Raw genomic sequence first — 16,685 nt, 5'->3', positions numbered from 1 at the left:
TACTGCAGTGAAAACTGTTGTTAAAACAGAAAATGTTAAGATGAAAGCAAATAAAAAATGTGTTACTTATTTACAATAAGAAGTAGTTCTCAGAGCTTGACATATCCAATTAAATATGTATTTAATAAGCTACTGATATATTTGTTTAAAATTGCTATTGATCAACATGAAAAAAGAAGTAATATTTGATTTTCTGTTTTATGAACTGCAGCACTTCTGGACTTCCATAGAGGGAGGAGGCCAGTTTAACAGGACATGCGCTGATTCAGCAACTTTGGACACTCCATATGGTTGCTGACTAAAATAGTCTCCTAACCCTTTACCTGCTCTCTTTCGAGCAGTAGGCAAGGAGGACAAACATAACAGTTGACCTATACAGTCATGGGTATAAAATAGTTATATTTAGTCGAGCAACCTTTTTAAAAAAACATTTAAAAATAGTTTTACTACACTGTGCTTTCTTTTACTTGAGTGATATTATTATCTCTCTTCTTATCCGAGTATAATTTTGGGGTGGTCTACTTTTTGTTCTCTTCTCTCCAGGCGTGGCCCGCCTACCTTTTAGACATAATTTGGATCTCAATTTATAGCAAGATCATTTTTTTCTGAAGAACAGAGACAAAATTGGAAAAATAAAGTGTGTGATGTTAAAATATGCGCAGTTTATCATTCGTAGAAAACATTTATCCTCTTTTACAAAGCCCTTTATTTTTGTGAGCTCCAACCGGAAGTGTTTCTCTTTTTTTTCCCTTTGTCTAACTTGACACGTTACACAGTGGATGCCCCAGTGTCAGGCACATGCACCGGGGTGGCGGTCCGGGAGGCGAGCACCTGAGCTGGAGTGGCCAATAGCAGCACGCAACTTTCGGCTCTCAGGTGGCGGTTTGTGGAGAAGGACGGAGAAGTGCAGATCATAAACGACGTCCAAGGTAAAGTTGCGTTCACGTGTGTTTCAGCCAGTCGGGGAGGCAGTGGAGGTGTTTTTTTGTTGTTTGTTTTTGTATACCTACCACACCATATGGTGCTTTGTTGCAGCCAGACCAGATAAAGCATAGCCACGAGTCGTGTTTCGACTTAATGATAACTTTTTTTTACGGATTTAACTTGTAGAAAATCGGGGACATTTGTAGTCGTTTAAAAGTGGGATGAGTTGTTCTTGTTAGAGAAGTTTCTTTATCTTTGCCAACTAAATCTGCTTCGGTGTGGTATGTTTGCTTTCATGTGGAAAAAACTTGCCTTCTTTGTACTAAACTAACTGCAAAAAACCGTCCTCCCAACAGTTTGCTGCTCATTGATGTGTAGGCGCATGCGTGGGCACGGGTGTTTTGCTGAGTGTGTGCGCAGCAGCATGCTGCCCATCCGCCTCCTCCAGGATCTTGGAAGTGGTAATGCTGAGCTGGTCTCCAGAGATCCCATCAGCAGCCAGCCAGGGAGGAGCACTACCATCCTGTTCCTCTGGGACGAAGGAGGGGGTGGGCCGCTGATGAATGGATGGTTCAGCCTCATTATGATGCAGAGGGATGAGGGGAGGAAAGAGTGGGTGAGATATGGATGGCTTATGACAAGGAGGGGATGCATAGATGGATGAATATGGCCGAGTTAAGGGAGATGGATGACAGTGGGTGTGTGTTTGTGTATACGTTTGAGTGGGAATGTCAGTGGGTGATGGATGAAATGCACACAGAGGTTAAGAGGATGTGTTGCCCTCAGCACACCACTCAGTGCCTACAGATGCTATAAGTTTATGTGGTGACTTCATGTGACAAATGGACGGAGGGAGCGGCGGGTGACTGATAATGAGGGATACTGTGGAGGGAGCACGCCCTGGATGTGATTTACAGCCTAGTGATGATCTCTCAGAAAGCAAAGGCAGGAAGACGGATAGACATTTATTCCACCAGTCATTAACTTTGCCCGTACCGAGACGGTCCAAAGTTGCAAAGTGGGCACTGCCAAGCAAGACTTGTTACTCGCATCCAAAAAATGTATAAATTAAAAAATTAAACTTCTCAGAGAGCTTATGCTCTTTCTCAATGCACAGACTTTCAGATATCCAGTGTTTCCTGGCAAATCTCTGTTTTTTTGGTAATGTTCCGGATATAAAAATTTGCAATTCCAGTCATTTTTAGAGAAAATCAGCTTGTGACCGGGATGAGACAATTTTCTTCTTGATAGGCTTTGACCGGTGAACTATGGGTTGGAAACTGAAAACTCTGATGTCATTCTGACCAGTAAGCATATTTTACAAAAGTTACTTCCAAGTGGTGCTGACCACAACTGACTTTATCTCTCCTCTTAAAGGGAGGGTATTATGTAAAATGGACTTTTTTGAGTTTCATATCATGTTATCATTCAAGATTGCCTACATGCCTGCTATCACAAAGCTCCTCCTTGGAGCTGCAGTTCCCAGCTGAGCAGAGCACTTCCTTGCTCAGCTCCATCAGACTAGCAGCAGCAGCTCTAGCAAACACCTGGTGGAACTGTGAGTCTGCTGAGCTCAGCATACAAACTTCTCAGTCTAACTCTAAGAACAGTTAACGGTATAATGAGAAGCATTGTTGTGGTGATGTGCTAAAGCGGAGTGTCGGTAAGAGTAGGAGCTTCTTAAAGAGACAGAGGCCAATTTCAAGGCATCAAATTGTAAAGTAATTTTTTTTTAGTTTGATTTATGCTGCATTTTTTATACTAACTGAAAGTAGCATAGTTACTTGGTCTATGTGCCTGGAAAATACATACTACCCCTTTAACTTAATAATGAGGTCTCAAAGAAGGTTGGCATTAATTTTTTCTAAATATTGTTCCTACGTTTTGTCATTGTGTTTTTAAAAAGAAACATTTTGGGCATGTCACAAATTTAAATCGGTGTGTCTTTGACAGAGAATATTTAAAATATATTTTGGAAATGTTAAAAAATTGCTTGATTATTTATTAAAGAGCCAGAGACTGCATCACACTGTATGAGTGAGAAAGAATGACACAATTTTGCTGTAAAAACAAGTTGTTACTATTGGATACACCTGGATGGATAACCTCAAAAACTCTTTAGCTTTTGATCTGCTGAAATGTGGGTCAGTTTCTCCCATTTTTACACCAGTATAACATCTTTTCCAGAGGATTTTTTTTGCTCTATTGATCTCTTAGACATTACGACTCCACAGAGAGATGACCTAACCATAACTGACAGCCAGTCAGATAGGCTATCTTAAAAGGATCTTTATGTACTTTTTCACCAACGGCCTGTCACAGTTTGCTCCAATTGCTTTAGCTAAATCTGAAAAATACCAAAGAACAGTTGGGTAGACATGAAACACCATCTTACCACCAGCAAGGTGATTCTCAAATAGAAGATTGCTGAAACTTCAGCACACAACATATCAACTATAAAGGATAATGAGTCTTTCGAGACTTTTAAGGACATTTTCACATTTTTTGTCTTTTCTTTATGGAGCAAATCTGGATCTACATCCAGCTGTTGTCATTAATAAATACTATAAATGTTCATATTGATATTTTCAGCTGTGTCTCACTCACCAACTTATGCAATTCCTTGCAAAATTACTACTTAGGAATTAGTACTAATTCCCCCAGAGGTTTTTCACATTTTCACACAAACTTTAGTGAGTTTTATTTGAACACAAAGTAGCACATAATCTCTTGTCTTGTAGCAAGAAGGTCCTGGGTTTGCTGTGGGTTCTTGCCAGGTACTCTGACCCCCCATAACACTGCAAGGACATGTGTGTACAGACAATGGATTGCTTTGGAAACGTGGGCCATTGTCCTGCTGGAAGTTGAACCTCCACCCCAGTATGAAACCTTTTTTCTTTCAGCTCTGCGCTGCATTTTGCTCCACCCATTTTGCCATCAACTCTGACTAGTTTCTCTGTTCTTCACAGCAACATCTTGGTAGGTTGGAGTTGAGCAGTGCCATTTTTAGATTAAACAGAGCTCTGTGAAATGTTAGATGTTGGGGTTTTTTCATGATCTCAGAAGGGTAGGGAAATGTATATAATATAGATAATATATTTAAATATCTGTTATTAGCTTTAACAGCAATAGTAATTTTGAGTGGTTACTGTATGTTGGTTCAAATGTCCACATTGGTGCATTCCTAATACAAATGCCCTCTTCTGTTTTCAGATTTTTTATTTTATATAAAAGCAATAAAAAAACAGTTTTGCTCTTACTTAAGAACTGCAATTTGTGTTGCTTTATTAAATTAAATTCTGCCACAACATGTTGAAATGTGTCTTTTATGTGACAAAAATTTCCAAAAATGTAATAATGGGAACATAGCTTTGCTGCTTTCAGAGGAATTAATAAGGCAAGTAGCTGCCAGGTGCTGCCAATTAAAAGCACTTGATTAGCTGATCATCAGCAGGTTTGAGCCCTGCTAGGTAAGACGGTTTGACAGCTTGTGGTGAAAAACAGTGTAGCAGCTGAAAATCTTTCTCATTTCAGCTATCTTGCAGAGAGTTATAAAAGTGTTGATCAGGGCTTGTTTTGAAGCTGACGAACCAGGGAAACTTGACCAAGGTGACCATGAACATATCTGTATTCTGCTGTCAAATGTGGGATCGTCCTCATTCTGTTGTCGTTCAACAGATGGCGCTAGCCCGGGACCTAGGGGTCGGCCAGGAGCAGAGGGACGCGGCCGACCAGAACTTTGACTACATGTTCAAGGTGCTGATCATCGGCAACAGCAGCGTGGGAAAGACCTCCTTCCTGTTTCGCTATGCAGACGACTCCTTCACCTCAGCGTTTGTGAGCACAGTGGGCATTGACTTTAAAGTCAAGACAATCTACAGGAACGACAAGAGGGTCAAGCTCCAGATCTGGGTGAGGTGATAAAGCAAAGGACTCTCTTTGAACTCCACATTAACAGAGACTCGCCCCTAAAACATGCCTTCAGTTATCAGCTGTCTGTGATGTGTTAGAAGGAATAGTAGGACAACTCATTTTAACATGCAAAAAAATGAAATAAAACTACACATACATTTTGCTACATTTTTATTTTCTTATTCCTTTCAGTCCTTCACCTCCTTGTCGATCTCTTTATGCCATTTACAAAAGCAGGTGCAGAAGTTCTTGAGTAACTGCACTTCAAGTTTGAAGAGGATTTGATTCAAACTATTACAAATTAACTTAATGTTGAACACCAAAACCCGTTTTACATTGTTTTAGTTCAAGGGAAAGTGTATTTTTTATTTTATTTATTTTTTCTTCCCTGCAGAAATTAAAAAGAAAAATTCAGATAAAGACTGAACACTGCTTTTTATTAGATGTTTTGTGAAAACATTTATTCAGCAGTGTTTCTAAAATTGCAGAATGCAACCCTAAAGTACATGAACTAAAACAAGTGTATAAAGCTGATGCACTGACATTAGAGGTAAGAGTCAAAACTCAACAAAACCAGAATGCTGTTTCAAGATTTTGACATGCAAGAAACAGTTTCAGAAAAAAATATTGGTTAAAGACTCCTTCCTGGGGAATATTTCTCTTTTTTTCCCTCCTGTTCCATACACTTCAGTTTTAGTTCTGAGAAAAAGCGAACAACTCTGTTTTAACGACAACATAAACGGATGGGTTTATTTATAGGCAGTGACACAAATTTTGTGGTCTAGTTTAAACTGTCAAAGCAGCGTTGTTTAATTTTCTTTTTTGGGGGGTAATTTCTATTTTCGTAAATATTTTAGTCAATTTATCTTTAAGAACTATAACATAATAAGATATAAAACCAGCATACAAGATAAGAGAATTTTTTTTTGCAGTCCTCCTGCTGCGAATCGTCTTTAAAGATTTACATTCAGGGCAGAGGCGTTGTCACCTGCTGAGCGAGAGAGCATTTGCTGTAATGGAGGAGTTTCCTTTCATTTTAAAACAAAATGATTATGGAGTTAATGTGACAAATTATATTTTATTAGCATTGGGCGCAACTAATAGTACTAAACACTCTAGCTCTTGAGTGTATTCCCTAGAAAATGCAGATCCCCAAGGTTCAGTATTTTGACCAAAGTTGTTTATCTTATACAGAAATGATATATGTATGATTTCCAAAACACTTAATTTTGTTTTATTTGCAGATGATACAAACATTTTTTGTACAGGTGAAAATTTATGCCAGCTTTGGATAGAAATTAATTTAGAGTTATGTAAATTGAAAAAGTGGTTTGATATTAACAAATTATCACAAAATTTAGTTAAAACTAAGTTTATGTTATTTGAGAATTGTAAAAGGCATAGTGATTTATACATAATAATTGATCATGTGACTGTGGAGAGAGTGACTGAAATTTGGTTTTTGGGAGTATTGATTCATAATAAAATCTGTTGGAAACCTCATATTAAATACGTTCAATCTAAAATAGCTAGAAGTATTGCAGTTCTCTCTAATGCTAGAAAATTTCTAAACTCCTTGGCCCTTCATATTCTTTGTTTTTCACTTATTTTGCCATATCTAAGTTACTGTGTGGAAGTTTGGGGTAACACTTACAAAACTTCACTTCAACCATTATGCACATTACAGAAAAGAGCCATTTGAATAGTTCACAAGGTTGATTTTTATTGTCAAACCAACAATCTATTTATAGATTCTTATTTTCTGAAATTCCCAGATTTGGTAGAGTTTCTAACTGCACAGTTTATGTATAAAGTTAGAAACAAATTATTACCAGGAAATATTCAAAAATTATTTACTGATAGAGTGGGGGGATATGACTGTGGAGAAAACCTCAACTTCAGAACGTTGTATGTTCGAACAACAATGAAAAGAATGTGCATTTCTGTCATTGGAGGGAAGATCTGGAATAAACTCACTAAAGAGCTGAAGCAAAGTCCAAGCATGAGATATTTTAAGAAAAGACTTAAAATGGTTACTATTCAAAAGTATAAGGATGAACAGGGGTGATGAATTTGGCTGAGAATTACAGCACTGTGGATGACTTGTGCAATTGGGTGCAGGGGTGTGTATGTGTGTGTAAATATATGTGGGTGTGTAAATAGGTGAATATTATTTATGTATATATGCAGGTAGATACGTGCGTATATATATATATATATATATATATATATATATATATATATGGGTGTATGTATTACTTTCATTTGGTTCAGGAAAACTTATTATAGTTATTATTGTTTTATTGTTTTGGAAAGGATACTAGAAATAGGAAGACTACTTATGCTATGAATTAATGAATGGAAAAGGGGTATGATTATATAAGTTAAACTTCATACTCATTTTCAGACTTACAGTCACCGAATAAGTGGTGTATTTACATGTAGTTGAGTATGTAAATTTGATAGTAAGGTATTGTATTTACACTTGAATGAAAGAGACACTTTTACATGAAAGTCTTTATTATTATTATGTTTGTTGGTGATGTGTCTGTCTGAAATAAATTATTATCATCATCATCTTTGTCAAAACTGAGTTTTCCAGCATGATCCCTAACAGAAACTGAAAGCTGAAACGGGTAATAAAGAGCACCTTTGCTGTGGTGTCTTCCCGTCTCTTTGCTGCTTCTCGCTCTTTTCCGCCTGAGTGACAGTAGACATGCTGTGGAAAACTGTTTCTTTTTACTTAATAGCTTCTCAAATCTTTGAATTCCTTTTAAAAACTATTAACATTGAAAATAACTAACTAAAGTCTTCTTCACTCAGTTAAAAGCTCTGCACTGAAGTATTGTAACTGCACTCAGCATTGTTGGCCCATGTAAAAGCGAGTCGTACAGCCGACCCCTATGGCGCCATCCTGGATCCCCTTCAGTTGCGTTTCCACAAGACAATGGTGCTGCTGTCACACAACATGGTTCATTGATGGGGTCAGAGGGACAGAAAAGCATCACTGCTTGCGTCAAGCAAGTGCGACAAGCAAGTGCGACATACGTGGCGCGTGACTTTTGTCACCGCACTAGTAAATTGCCACATTTAAGGTTTGGGTTTAACCCCTCCTGGCCAGACAGAGTTTAACTAACTCCCGAATAAGCCAGACAATATTATGGCTTACTGATCCGCACCAACCCGATAGTTTGACAAATTAAAGCGCAACTGTGCCATTTTCTAGCAGTTTGTACCTTTGATGGCAAGTGGGCATTAACAAGTTTCAGGCAGTGAGGGCATTTTGTAGTCTTGCAGCAAGGTTCTCTTAACATAAAAGAAGAATGACATTTTAATGACTATATTGGATTTGTTTGCATCATTTTGTGAAGAGACTTGTATTCTACAAGTAGTAACTGGAAATATTAAACCAATATTTTATTCTCTGTCTAGAATTGCTTTTCAGGCCCAGCCAAACATTTCTCAATTTTTCTTAAGTTCTGTGTCTCTTTGCCTTTTCCGTAGGTAGGGGTAAACTACATCTTTGACAAATGAACATCAGGTGATGTACTTGATTACTGCAGAATCATCATTTCTTTATATGCATAAAGTGCATGCCAAGCAATTCCACTGTCTCCTAGTGTTTCACACTAGGAGACAGTGAAGAACAGAAATAGTTTTTGTTGCCAAAAACTATTCCTGAAGTGTTTTTGCAATTATGTTGCCCATTAAAACATTGCCGTCTACATTAGGAAGAGATTACTTTATGTGTTTGCTGTATATTTTACCTTGTAGATGTGCATTTCATGTTCACATTAGTCTAAGCAATGAGCCTTGAAAGAACAGTTGCGGATTGAATTGTCAGAAAGCATTTTTTTTTCTTAATTATGACATAAAATATCTTGTTTAAAAGACAACAAGATTGACAGTCTCTGTGTCAGCAAAACGGGGCACAAAAAGCTGCTGTCTCTGTAGTGTCAAAACTGTAATTTACTTGAGATAATTAATAGCACTTACCTATGGGTGAGAAGTTTTTTAAATCCGTCAGTCTCTGCCGACGGAGTAGCAGAACGAGTAGAGCTTTCCATTGTTTGCCCTCTTATGTGTCGCTGCCTGTCATGAATTTAAAGTAATTTCTCTCGCTCCAGAGCTAATGACAGTTGATGTTTAACATTGTCCCCAGACGGCAGGCTTCATGAAAGATGCATGGGTTTGAGCTGCCGGAGCCCAATGTGCTTACTGCGCAGACTGACACCGGGGACAGATCTATTACTGAATGTTAGTGGAAGGCAAGGACTCCCATCTGATAACTGCACTAAATCTTATGTTCTGGGTGTTATACTTTCCTCTGACAAAAGGAAAGTTCAGCAGAAAACACACTTTGCAACAGTGATGCAACACCACATCCATATCCAAACTTTTATTTACCAGCTGATCCTTGTTTTCTGTGTCGTTTTATTGTATTTTTGTCCTAAAATCAGAGGGATGTGATTGTGTGATTGTTAGTATTTATTTAAATGGCATTCTCGATTCTTACCAAGAAATCCTGTGTTTGCAGGACACAGCGGGGCAGGAGCGCTACAGGACCATCACTACAGCATACTACAGGGGAGCCATGGGATTCCTGCTCATGTATGATATCACGAGCCAGGAGTCCTTCTGTGCGGTGCAGGACTGGTAAGGTCTTCTTTCAGAGATAGTTAGATTTAAAAAAAAAAATTATTGATGGCTAAAACCCCTGTGTCAGCTGAATTTAGCAATATAAAACAACTCAAACTGGCCATGTTTCTAGCCAAAAGAAACAATACTAACACTCCATACTTTCACATGAGACCACAGCATTGTATTGCCATCTGCCAGGTTTAATAAGCAAGCCTAAGCTGGTTATTATTTAGCTGGAAAATTTTCTAAACAACTACAAAGCCAAAATGGCACAAAACGGCTTTAGACAGAATCAGGAAATCTTAACACCTGTAGGGTGAACAAGAACGACCCAAGGAGGTCAGGGGGAATGATGCCAGACTGAACTACTGTAACTTTAGCATAGTAACATGAACATTGTTTGACTGCAGAACCAAAGACAAACCTAACAAAGAGCAGATGTTTAATATTTATTATTGTACAGTTGTACCCCACAAATGTAAAGGTTTTCAGTTGTTTTGTTTTTTTCTTTTCATAAAAACAACTCAAATGCACTGTGCATATGCCTCAGGATGACTTCCTCCACAGTTGCATTTGACGGTTTAAAAGTCTGCTAGTGTTTCACGGCTTTTCTACGAACTCACTGTGATTTGCCATCTTTCTACTGTAGGGAAGGGATCATCTTACGCTTTCCTTTCACATCATATAAATTGAGCCACAAAGATCAAGTGCCCAGTGGGCTTTCAGAGCATGAAGCTGGGGTTGTGTTACCAAAAAAATGCGGCTCACAACTTGCAGCATTCACCTGAGCAATATGCCTTAGATATGTTTAGGGGGATTTTCCTTTCATCTAACTGAGCTGATTGTTATACTTGCAATAAAAATGCATTCATGGATTTAAATAAAAATGATTATTATTGATGCAGATTGGTACATCAGTTTTTGCTGATAAACATGTTTTTCAAGTTAGATGACCTTTGGGATAATTAACCTCTTTGCTTTGCACACACCTTTTGTACCTTTATGTTACCACATGTATCACGCAAATTGACATTAAGTGAAATGCATCAAAAATTAAAGTTCAGTTATTTTTTTAAGTTGATGTTTATAACTCATTGAAATTATGCCAAGTTAACAATACCGAAAGAGAAATTGACCAAGTAATAATTTTCTTAAAGAAAAAAATCTTGAAACAAACACCTGCTTGTTGTGACATTAATAACAACATGCTTATTGGTACAGGTGCAAGGCTCCCAATAATGTCTGAACACCAGAGTTTATGTTCCTTGCTAGACTGATAAATGATTACAGCTGCTCAGCTGCTGTTGTTTGGAAGTGCTCCTGCTTTTGGCGAGTGAAAAGCAGTTAGACAGGCAGCCATAATACATACAAAATCTGGTTTGAAATGTTATTTCCAGATGAACAGATGGAAAAGATAGAAACCTACAGTTTTTCTATAACTTTATAAATCAATCGGCTGTAATTGAGTCTGCACAGATGTGCAGAAGTTCCCTGTATTTCCAACCTACCAAGGAAATTCAGCTCCACTGTCACGGATAACTCACCTTATGTTAACTTATCTCAAAAGTCTTCTAATCTCATTAATTTGGGATCTAGGGTTGTTATCAATTGAAGACCAATAATAGTCTAAATCTAAAACTGCAGCTCTTTCTTTAACCCCCTGCCACCTCCCAAAAAAACAACTGTTCACAATTAACTCACCCTGGTCGATGTCAGAATGTGCTAAAATAGCAATAGAAGTTTATTGTACACAAGTCAGTGTGATTAAATAGAGCTAAAAATTACAACATGTCTCGCTATGTTCTGAGTTACTGGCAGCTTAGATTGTTAGATTTTTAAACTTTTACTTCAGCCCCCAATTCTGTTGGCCACTTGTAATTGTCCGAAGGTATTTTTAAAGAAATTGATGAAAAGTTTCAAAATAAACACGTCCTGGTATGTTAATGAGCACAACATGTTAGCATTTGCTCACTTAAATCCAGTTGGGGGGTAAGGTTTATGTTCGGTTTATAACGAGTCATCTTGAGATGTCAGATTTTGGTATAGAAAATAAATACATTAGCAACACACAAATATGATACATGTTTTACAGATGTGTAAAAATGAGATATTTGATTTTAAATGGACAAAGCAAACAAAACAAAGGATATGTTGGAAAGCACTCATTCCCACTGTTAAATCTAGTAGAGGTTCTGTAATGATGGGACCGTTTTCCTTCCAAAGCCACTGGAAACTCGCTGCAGAGCATAGCATTGCAAACTCTTTAAAATACCAGCAGATTAAAAAAAACTGATTGACATTTCCAGAACACTGAAAATGTTTTGACAGACACAAAATTTTTTTTTTTTCATTGCCTAAATCCTTTTGAGAAATACTGTGGGCATAGAGGAAGGGTCAAAGGTTAATTTCTCTACATGCTCTAACCTTGTAAAATGCTACAAAGGACTATGATGACTTCTTAGTAACAGTACTTTGTATTAACATCATGGGTACTATAGTGGCACTGATGACTTTAAGTGTATTAACAAATTTATTTTCAGGCTTTTTATACATAAATGCCAATATATGTCTGTAGTAACTTGTCCTTCTAGTTGGTGTTAAATAAATTTTAAGGTAGGTGAAGCAGATATCAGTGCAAGTGTTATTAAATTGGGCCTTACTTCCTAAATAAATGATTAGTGACCCTTAGTTACTCTGTTCATTGCCAGATTTAAATAGTTCTAAAATAAAACCACATTGTCTCATTGTTTGAAATCAACTTTTCTTCAGTGTCCATGTTGGGTCAGCAGTAGAATAATTGTGAAAATGTTCTGGCTGTTTCCCAGGGCAACCCAGATCAAGACTTACTCCTGGGACAGCGCTCAGGTCGTGCTAGTGGGCAACAAGATGGACTTGGAAGACGACAGACAAGTCCCAAAAGCAGATGCCCAAAGAGTGGCTACAGAGCTTGGTAATAACACACACCCCAACACGTGTACACACATGCATGTTGCATTTGTTTTTATCTAATCTTGCAAGAGCACTCAGATCACCCGTCTGTCACTTGATGAGTTTTGATTAATCTCCCCTTTATACTTATTTGTCCACAGGTTTTCAGTTCTTCGAAGCCAGTGCCAAAGACAACATCAACGTGAAGCAGGTCTTCGACAAGCTGGTGGACCTTATCTGTGAGAAGATGAACGAGAGTGTCAACGGTTACACCAGCCAGCCAGTCAATCAGAAGGGGGACACCTTGAAGGATAAGCCTGACACGAGTCAGGGAGGCTGTGCTTGCTGATAGCCGATCGGCGGCAACGGGAACAGTTCTCTCGACCAGTTTCACTTCATACACCTAAGCAGATGAACTCCATTGGATTTTTCTCCTCATCCTTGAGGTGGTTCGAAAGATCCCTCATAATTTCCTCAGACTGTTATCCAATAAAGCCAAAGAGCTTCCTCTCTGCCTTTCTTCATAACATCCCTGCTTTAACAGTTTCCTGTAGGTGACAGCCCCTTGCAGTTGAGGAAGTGAACCAGATCAGCATGGATTTACTTGTGTTGCGTTGCCCTCCTATGGCCATTTTGTGTAAATGCACCACTAAAAAGGCCTAAGTTTGAAGATTCCTGAAGGTTGAGGCCAAACTCGTATATGGAAGTCGTTATAACAGGTGTGCTTATTGTGTAAAAAGCATGTAACTCTTTGCTTTGAAAAGATGCCATCACCTGCCTCTATTTAACTTATTTTTGTCATGTGTGTTTAACGATTGTCACTGTACTGTTTCATTTGTCGGATTTCTAGCCTCTTGAAAGTTGACAATAAAAAAAGCTGTATCTGTGCATCATGTCTCTTAGTTTTACTTTTGTGAAGTACTTCCATACTTTTTTTTCAACTTTACAACAGGAAAGTGGCTAAAATGATCTGAAATACTTTAAAATTGGATCCCAAAACCAGAAGAAAATATGTACTGAAGTCATTACAGTTATCTAAGAAGCCCTTGTAATGCATAGAGAAATGAAATGATGCAACATTTTCTGTACATTAAGAATAAATAAAATTACTAAATATGTGAAAACAGATGTAAAACACTGGTCAACAGCATAACTCGTAAACGATTCATGCTGTGGTGAACACCAGTGTGAAAACATAGATGTTCAAAACAAATTTAAGAAAAGACAGTGAAATAGCCTACTATAGTCTACTACATAGAGACAACCAGTTTTTTAACAACCAACGGCAAAAACCCAATCACCTCTGAACTTCAGTCTTGTCTTTGGAACAATCTAGAGCAGCTGGTCTGCTGACGTCGGAGACATCGAAAAACAAATTAAAGGATTTTAAAATCAGCTTTGTAGTACGCAGGAAGCCAGTACAGAGCAGGACAGAAGGGAGGTGTGACTGATCTGCATTTTGAACAAGCTGAAGACAAGAGAGGAAATCCTTTCTGTCACCAAAATACAATGTGAATAAAAGCATAAATCATGATTTCAAAATTTTGTCTGTTGATTTTGGCAATAAAGATTTTTTTTTTTTTTACTACAGATTTGACTTGTGTCAAATTTAAAGTCACCATTTAATTTCACTTTCAGATTAGAGACAGTGAGACTTAAAGCTTTTCTTCCAAAATCAATCTGTATTTATCTCTCTCTATCCATCTTTTCTTTAAGTCTAGTCAGTCTCCCTTCCCCAGCTTAACCCTCTGATGCATGAGAGACTGACTATACAGTCTTTGGTGAGTGGGTCTTTTTTGACCGGGTTGCAATAAATGTGTTTTTATTCTACCTTTGTCATTTTGATTCAAAATAATGTTTTGTATAATACTTTCCACTGTGTTTTATTTCACACAAGAATTATTTCATGTTTGAAATAGTTTCCTTTTTCACTTTTTTAAATGTTTTTAGAACAATATGTAGAACATTTGTGACACTTCGTAGAACATTTTTAAAACAAAATGACAACAGCAATTTTACAACAGCAATGCTGAAATGTCAATAATGAACAATGTCAACATCTCTAGTGTGTGTGTGTGGGCATGGGGTGGGGGGGTGCGAAAGAGCACATTTCTTGAAACTAGCTAGCTAACCAAGCACACTAACATTACTGTCTGCATTCTATTATGCTATATGTGTCACGCATGTGAGTGTATGTATGTGTGTGCATCCATCCACCTTTCTTTTTTCCTTCCTTCCTTCCTTCCTTCCTTCCTTCTTTCCCTCCCTCCCTCCTTCCCTCCTTCCTTCCTTCCTTCTTTCCTTCCTTCCAAGAACCAACCGACTCAGAGACAGTTTCTACCCGATAGCAATAACAAAACTAAATGCAATCAAAAACAATCATTAATCATCATGAATGATGTATGTGAGAATGTGGCTATTCTTATTTATTTGGTTTTTTTTTTTGTTTTTTGTGTGTGTGTGTGTGTGTGTGTTTTTTACCAGTTATTTGTTATTTCTTACATTGTGTGTGAATTGTGAGACAGATATTTTTTGTTTTTAAGCATATGCACTGACTGATGGCACTTTTTAAATTTCGTTGTTCTTGTGACACTGACAATAAAGATTTATCTTATCTTGTCTTATCTATCTTCCTTCCTATTTTCGTCCGCTTGTATCCATGACCTCGTTCTTTCGGACATGACCCAAAGCTCATGACCATAGATGAGGGTAGGAACTTAGATCAACCGGTAAATCGAGAGCTTCGCTTTTTGACTCAGCTCTCTCTTCACCACAACAGACCTGTACAGCACCCACCTCACTGCATCAATCCGCCTGTTGATCTCCCGCTCCATTTTTCCCTCATTGCTGAACAAGATCCCGAGATACTTGAACTCCTCCAATTGGGGCAGGACATCCTCCCCGACCCGGAGAAGGCACTCTATTCTTTTCCAGCTCATTTATTTATATACCGTAGCTATGAATTTTTATTTTATTTATTGAGATGATAAAAGAAAGAACCTTGAACACATTGATCAACAGGTTTTCCATATCATTCAACACACTCTATCTCTCTTGGTTTTCTTATCCAGGGTGTCAGACACACACACAGACACACACACACACACCCACGCCCACAAATAATACCTTCTTCAAAGTTAGCCAACACTAGTTATCTAACCAACTAGCTATCATTACCGCCTATACTTTATAGGCGGTGATAAAGTATAGGCGGTAATGATAGCTACTTGGTTAGATAACTAGACAATAGTTATACTATTGTCTAGTTATACTAGACAATATCGCTGTCACATTACTCATGATTGACACACACATACACATTTGTGAGGTAAAAAATTTACATAATAATTATTTGTAAAAATTCTTGCTGTGTAAAATATTATTATTCAGAGTGAGACTTAGGACTCAGTGTGTATGGTTCACAAAAAAATGTTTTCCTGACAGTCACAGTTGGTAAGAAACAGAGATTCCCATTAAATTCCATAGGAAATGAATGCGGGTCATTTTTGACCCACTCACGGAAGAATGGGGTAGTAATATAAAACATGATATTTCTGAAAATGTATAAAAGGTAAATTAAAAATTTGAATTGCATGATATCAGTAACATATTTTTTGAGGAATACCTGGAATATGAAATGATGAAAACTTTTCATTACAAAAATATTGCAAAAAGATGACCTTACCGGGTCAAAAAGGACCCACTTACGCATTAGAGGGTTAAGAAAAGCATCATAAGTGTGTTTGTGTGTGTAAGTGTGTTCAAGGAGATTTACGGTGTTAGATTTCCACCACGCAGCATGAAGTTTAATACTGGCCTCATCTGAGCAGAGCTCCTTCTTCCACATGTTTGCTGTGTCCTCTACATGTCTTGTGACAAACTGTAAACATTACCTCTTATGACTTTCTCTCAACAATGGCTCTCTTCTACATGTTCTTCTTTAAAGGCCATGTGTGTTAAATACAGGTTTGTGCCATCCTCTATTTGTGGATGGATTGAACAATGCAAACCTCTGAGGCCTTAACAGAACAGTCACATTTATACTGGGATGAAATTATTGACAGTTAGACTCCATTCAGGTGATTTCTGAAGACAGTGAATTTCTCTAGATTTCATTTAGAGGTATCAGAGCAAATGGGACCGAATATGAACGTATGTCACACTTTCCAGATTTTTATTTGTAATAAACTTTCCTTACACTTCACAAATGTATATTGTCTTATTTGTTTTAGTTTGAGGCATTTTTACCAATTACATGTGTTCGGTCAAATAGTCGTAAG

The 16,685-nt window shown here is 37.6% G+C and overlaps 1 protein-coding gene across 3 annotated transcripts; it reads left to right on the top strand.

Moving 5' to 3' along the window:
- The first annotated feature begins 72 nt into the window (after positions 1–72).
- Positions 73–13,295, top strand: LOC114144960 (ras-related protein Rab-3D-like). Of its 3 annotated transcripts, XM_028018229.1 has the most exons (6): positions 73–929; positions 4,459–4,533; positions 4,603–4,836; positions 9,374–9,492; positions 12,303–12,427; positions 12,567–13,295. In XM_028018229.1, the coding sequence occupies exons 3-6, from the start codon at positions 4,603–4,605 to the stop codon at positions 12,752–12,754; spliced, it is 666 nt and encodes a 221-aa protein (XP_027874030.1). In that variant the 5' UTR covers positions 73–929; positions 4,459–4,533; the 3' UTR covers positions 12,755–13,295. The 3 variants fall into 3 exon arrangements, with proteins under 3 accessions (XP_027874030.1, XP_027874031.1, XP_027874029.1); XM_028018230.1 differs by lacking the exon at positions 4,459–4,533 and having other exon boundaries at positions 9,389–9,492; XM_028018228.1 differs by lacking the exon at positions 4,459–4,533.
- The last annotated feature ends 3,390 nt before the right edge of the window (positions 13,296–16,685 follow it).

This window comes from Xiphophorus couchianus, chromosome 5 (genome assembly GCF_001444195.1).
Source record: "Xiphophorus couchianus chromosome 5, X_couchianus-1.0, whole genome shotgun sequence".
NCBI lineage: Eukaryota > Metazoa > Chordata > Actinopteri > Cyprinodontiformes > Poeciliidae > Xiphophorus > Xiphophorus couchianus.
Note: the sequence above shows the minus strand (reverse complement) of the source record. Positions and strands in the feature narration are given on the sequence as shown.

Excerpts from the sequence above, each read along its gene's own strand:
- LOC114144960 (XM_028018228.1), top strand. The coding sequence starts at position 4,603 with ATGGCGCTAGCCCGGGACCTAGGGGTCGGCCAGGAGCAGAGGGACGCG. Across the intron at positions 9,493-12,302 it reads TTCTGTGCGGTGCAGGACTG|GGCAACCCAGATCAAGACTT; the intron begins GTAAGGTCTTCT and ends GCTGTTTCCCAG. Across the intron at positions 12,428-12,566 it reads AAGAGTGGCTACAGAGCTTG|GTTTTCAGTTCTTCGAAGCC; the intron begins GTAATAACACAC and ends ATTTGTCCACAG.